Source organism: Gossypium hirsutum, chromosome A03 (genome assembly GCF_007990345.1).
Source record: "Gossypium hirsutum isolate 1008001.06 chromosome A03, Gossypium_hirsutum_v2.1, whole genome shotgun sequence".
NCBI lineage: Eukaryota > Viridiplantae > Streptophyta > Magnoliopsida > Malvales > Malvaceae > Gossypium > Gossypium hirsutum.
The window spans coordinates 92,300,647-92,306,143 of record NC_053426.1 but is presented as its reverse complement, the minus strand read 5'-3'; the positions used below and the strand labels follow the sequence as shown (position 1 = coordinate 92,306,143).

At 30.3% G+C, this 5,497-nt stretch overlaps 1 protein-coding gene across 1 annotated transcript; it reads left to right on the top strand.

Moving 5' to 3' along the window:
- Window positions 1-1,987: 1,987 nt before the first annotated feature.
- Window positions 1,988-4,876, top strand: LOC107886464 (mitochondrial import receptor subunit TOM20). Its single transcript, XM_016810428.2, has 6 exons — window positions 1,988-2,290; window positions 2,481-2,559; window positions 2,631-2,800; window positions 2,908-2,955; window positions 3,431-3,517; window positions 4,370-4,876. Exons 1-6 carry the CDS (start codon window positions 2,192-2,194, stop codon window positions 4,490-4,492), a joined length of 606 nt encoding a protein of 201 aa, XP_016665917.1. The 5' UTR covers window positions 1,988-2,191; the 3' UTR covers window positions 4,493-4,876.
- The last annotated feature ends 621 nt before the right edge of the window (window positions 4,877-5,497 follow it).

Below are 5,497 nucleotides of genomic sequence, written 5' to 3'. Positions count from 1 at the left end.
AAAATACACAACATTTTTTGTCATCCTATTAACTGATATTTTTTTTTTCATTTTTGCTAAGTATTAGTGTTTGAGGGAAGGGTAACATGGTAGTTAAAAAATCAGTATGATATTAAATTTAGCTCTCAATTTTTACATATTATATCAATTTAGTCGAATTTAAAAAAATTAACTTTCAAAATTTACAAATGGTCTTAATTTAATCCTAATTCTAAAAATTTAAAATAAATATATAAAAACATACAACTCTGATTTCAAGTAATTTTACACATGAAAAATTGATTTGATTTAATTCTTAATAATTATTAACATCATTATTGATATAATACCATTTTATGTTTACCCATTGCATACATAAATAATTATATTTCTCCAATATAAAATTATTTAATTTATTTATTTCTTTAAATGTGTATAAATAAAACAAAAATAAAATTTTATATATACATTTGAACCACAATCAAAGTTCATGTATAGTTTTAAAATTTATCATTTATTAAAATTATAAAAATAAATAAATTTTAGACATTTGAATCTGTACATCTATTTGTCCAGCTTTATTTTAGATATAAATTTTTAAATTAAAAAAATAAACATATATTTTAAATTAAAAATTTAAAATAAATACTTAAAAGAAATAATTTTTTAACATTTATTCAATGAAATTTGAGGGCTTAAATATAGAAAGATATGTCTAATTGATAAAACCCAGATCTCTCCATCTATCTTTTGCTCTTTCAATGCTGACCCTCTACAAAGCACCTAAACATGTGCCCCAAGATCCCTTCACTTTGAATATCAGACTTTATGCCTGGTCTTATAGGTGGAGCAACTATTGTTGAGGAACCTGATGACTCTCAGTTGATTTCAAGCAAGAATCCCCACGTTATGCTCTATTCTGCTTTCTCGTAGATTCTACAATGTTGATTTTTGGTGAACTCCTCAACAAGGATAAAAAGTGGATTAATATTATTCTTATCTCAATTCCACTCCAAACCATAGACAATTGGCAGCAATGAGCAGCTTGCGCTTCTAAAACCTACATCAAATTTCTCTGCCCCTAACTTGATATTGCAAAGTGTAAAAAAAAAAAAAAAAACCCCTACAATTTTAACTTAAAAAAGGTAAATTACACAGTTGATCCCCTAAATATTCTCATGTGTTTTTATTTTGGACACTAAAAATAAAAAAATTTTGCAAAAATGGCACTACCATTACAAACCATTTTCATTTTTGATCACTCATCATTAAATTGGGGTTAAACAATAGTATTGTAGACTCTCTTTAATTACTCAACTTTAGTAGGTTTTCATTTTAGTAATTCATTTCCTTTTTTAGAATTAATATTATTTAAAAAAAAGGTTTTTATGAGAAATTGAGTTATTTAGCTGCAGAAATGAAATTCAAATCATTGTAAAAATTCATGTTTTTCATGATTAAAAAACTTAGGTTTTCCTAATTTTATTAAAAAACTAAAATTATTTCAAAAAAAGATAAAATGCTTTTTTGTAAAAACTTAAGTTTTTCCTATAAAACTCAGGTAATTTCTTGCAAAACCTTAGATTTTTCTTTTTTTTCCAAAGAATTAAAAATAATTCTTGAAAAGAAAAAAAATTGAGAAAATTAAAAATATAAATTGGTTTTTCCATGTAAGAACCTATGTTTTTCCTTGTAAAGATTCAAGTTTTTTTCCTTGTAAAAATTAATTCTAAAAAAGGACATTAAAAAGATAAAATGAGTGGCTAAAATAGAAATTTACTAAAGATAGATGACTAAATTGAGTGTACACTAAGATTGCATAACCCTGAAAATAAGGGTGGGTAACTAAAATGAAAACGGTTTGTAATGACACTGCTCTTTTTGCAATTTTTAAAAATTTTCATGGCCAAAATAAAAAGTTCTGAAAGTTGAGTGACCCAAATTTAAATTTCCCCTAAAAAAGAGAGAGAAAGAAAGTAGGAGGGGAGACCCTTGGTATCCGCAACGTGGAAGTGAAGTAAACATACGAGAAAAGAGAGCAAAGGAAAGGCAAAAGGAGCGCCAAATATCGAGGGTCGAGGGCCATCACGGTCTTTTTGTCATAAGTTTATGTTACCTTCTCTACTTCACTTCTCCAATAGGAAAAGAAAAAACCCTAGCGGCTACACTCTTCCCTCACTTTCTAAACTAACAGAATAAATCAATCACGGAAATGGAGTTTTCTCAAGCCGACTTCGATCGCCTTTTAGTCGCCGAACACACTCGTAAAACGTCTGAAGTGAACTACGCTAAGGACCCTCTCGATGCTGAGGTTCCTTCTTTATTTCTATCCTTTCAATTTTTTTTAATTCGTTTCTTTGTTTGCAGTTACTTTCCTCTGTTAATTGATTTTAATAGTAATGAGGTTTTAATTCTTTTATTCTTGTTTTCTTCTTTGGTTTGAGGTTTTCTTTTAAAGAAATTGTTCTGCGTTTCCTATTATCTGTTAAAAATGTTTGCAGAATTTAACCAAATGGGGAGGGGCTTTACTCGAATTAGCTCAATTTCAGACTGTTTCAGATGCAAAGCAGATGATAAATGGTACTCTACCATGTTCTTGAGTTTATTCCTATTATTAGTTTTTGCTAATGCAATGAATATTGATCATTTAGATGCAATTTCGAAATTGGATGAGGCGTTGATGATAAATCCATCCAAGCACGAAACTTTGTGGTGCATGGGAAACGCTCTTTCCACTACTGCATTTATGACTACCGATTCTGACGAGGCAAAAGTTTCTTTTGATAAGGCAGCTCAGTTTTTCCAAAGAGCTGTTGATGCGGTAACTTCTTTGTTTTTTTGACTCTTATGCCTGTTTTGAAGATCCCAAATTGAGGGTTTCGGACGCTAATTTGGGTTTTATTTTTTAAATATTTTTTTGGGTTGTAGGATCCTGGCAATGAGCTTTATCAAAAGTCTTTGGAAGTTGCAGCTAAGGTAAACCTGCTTTTCTTTTAAGTTTCATAACACGGGAACAAAGATGTATGCTTTTTTTATGTAAATATAACCTTATGTAATTTAATTGATGTTTTAATATTTTAGCTGCATTGTTTGATGTGGTAATTATTTGAAATGAACTTGGTGTGGTAATCTGGACTTAGTTTTCTGAAAGACAGAAGCAGGATACCTTGTTAATGATAAGGTTATGGCTAGTGCTTAATTAAATATTAAGATATTTTGTTACTATGGCTGGTTTAGTGGGATTGGTGTTTTCCTTTTGTTTTACCTACTTTAAGCTGGTTTGCATTTCTTTTTTATTTAATTTTTTTTTTGTGTTAAATGGATGTGTTTATTTTCTTGGGAAAGAGAATCTAGGGCAGTGCGGGTGAGGAGTGGATGTTTTGCTGATGATACTTTGTGCTCTGATTTGCCTAAATTTTTAAATAAGCTTGGACTTTGTTCATCTTCTTAGGCTCCAGAGTTACATATGGACTTCCAAAAGGCTGCAGCTAGCCAACAGAGTATGGGTGGGGCATCTTCTGCTTCTTCAACTTCAACTGTGAGTATTTTTTTTAATTATTTACATTGACTTGCAAATCTTCCCTGCTTGTTTCCATACTTCTTTTTGCCTTGGAAGTGCTTGCTTATATTATCTTTTATTATCATATGATCTGAGTTAGCAGTTACTATATGTTTGCATAAGTTCATTGAGTATTAATTGATGTGAATAGTGAATAATTCCTATAATTTTATGTAAGCCTTATCTCATGATCTGAGTTAGTGAGCCAACAGACCATGGACTGAAATAAATGTTTTCACATCAGTGTGAGGTTGCATCACATTCACATATAATTGTGCATATTCTGCTTTTCTGACTGATCCTTGCGGCATGTTGCCTTCTCAGAAACGGTTAAATTGCATATTACTCGGGTTTAGGTATTTTTTTTATGTTGCAATGGAAAAGTTGAAGACTTGGCAGCTTGGCCTTGCATACAGTTGTTCTGGGGACTGGCAATAATTTCTTATGGAAAAGAACTTCCTTTTTGTTGACATATATGTTCATTAGAATTTGATGATGGCTTTTGTGAGGTTTAGGTAATAAAATATCCCTGCTTGTTAGGTATGAATTCTAGTTCAAAGAACTGTAATCGACAAAGGAAAAAAGGTGTTCACATCAATCCCTAGGTTATTCAGACATCAAACTCACGATTGATTGGGTTGCTAAATGACTACAAAGATATATTGGTGGTTTTATTATTTGTAACTGTTCCATCAATTAATGAGTGCTTATGCATGGATCGGAGTTTAAACTTCTGAGCCCAAAAAACCTTTACAATATGACAGTGTCCCAACACTTTTCTCTAAGTTCATAGCATAGAAGATATTTGCTGAGATATTTGTACATTTTCAGGCTGCCAAGAAGAAGAAGAGCAGTGATTTAAAGTACGACGTATTTGGATGGATAATTCTTGCTGTTGGAATCTTTGCATGGGTGGGAATGGCAAAATCCCATCTTCCTCCACCTCCTCCATGATAAAGCGGTTTTGCTTCAATAATCCTTGAGGGAACCATTCTGGTTACGTTGCATTGGGAGGTTTGAAGATTTAGCTGGTGAGATGTAGTAAATTGGAGCAGGTGGATTGTTGCCACATTTTGGTAATGTTTTCCCTTCCCTTGCTATTATTACAATCTGATTAGGGTGGATATCTTGGATATTGGTAATGGATTTAGTTATTTAATAGATACAATAAGAAGCATTTTGTCTTTCAATTTTTGCCATTTCCTTGTTAATCTGTATCTGTAGGCGGTTTAGCATACATTTCAGTATGCTCGATATTGCAGAAAGTAGTATCTTTTTGTATACATATAATGTTTCAAATAAACCCATATCTTGAATGGCTTTCCAGCCTCAAGGATACTCCCGAAGGCTTTGTTTTAGGTGTAGTAGAATGTGGTTGTTTCGACCAAGATAATCAGAGACGATGTCAGGAATCAAGTAAGTTTAATGGTTATAGTTGAATTTTAGAAGGAATCAAAATAAAATTTTATTTAATTAAGGACTGAAATTATATTGAATTACTAAGGAAGGGTTAAATATGTAATTATATTATTTAATAATCTAACTTCACTCTTGACAAAAAGAAAACCAAAAAAAGGATAATTTTTTGTTTCTTCAAAATTGGAGACTAGTAAAAAAGTAATTTCTTGCCTACAGTTTTTTAATTACAAACTAAAATTTAAATAGAAAGGTAATTACCCTCTTGATATTAATTATGCATCTAGGTCCTTCAAATAAAATTTAAATGTTTTAAACTCATATTTAATTTAATTTAATTATATATATTAAATTTTAGAAGAATTCTATTGCTGTTTGTTTGCAAATTTTGATTTGAGTTAAAAAGTTGGGATTAGACTTTTCATCAATTCTTTTTCTATTTTGGATATAATGTACTCACAAATATAGTATTAAATTGTACAATAGAAGAATAATTAGAAAGAATCAAATACGGAATTAAAAATTCATACATTTTATTTGTAT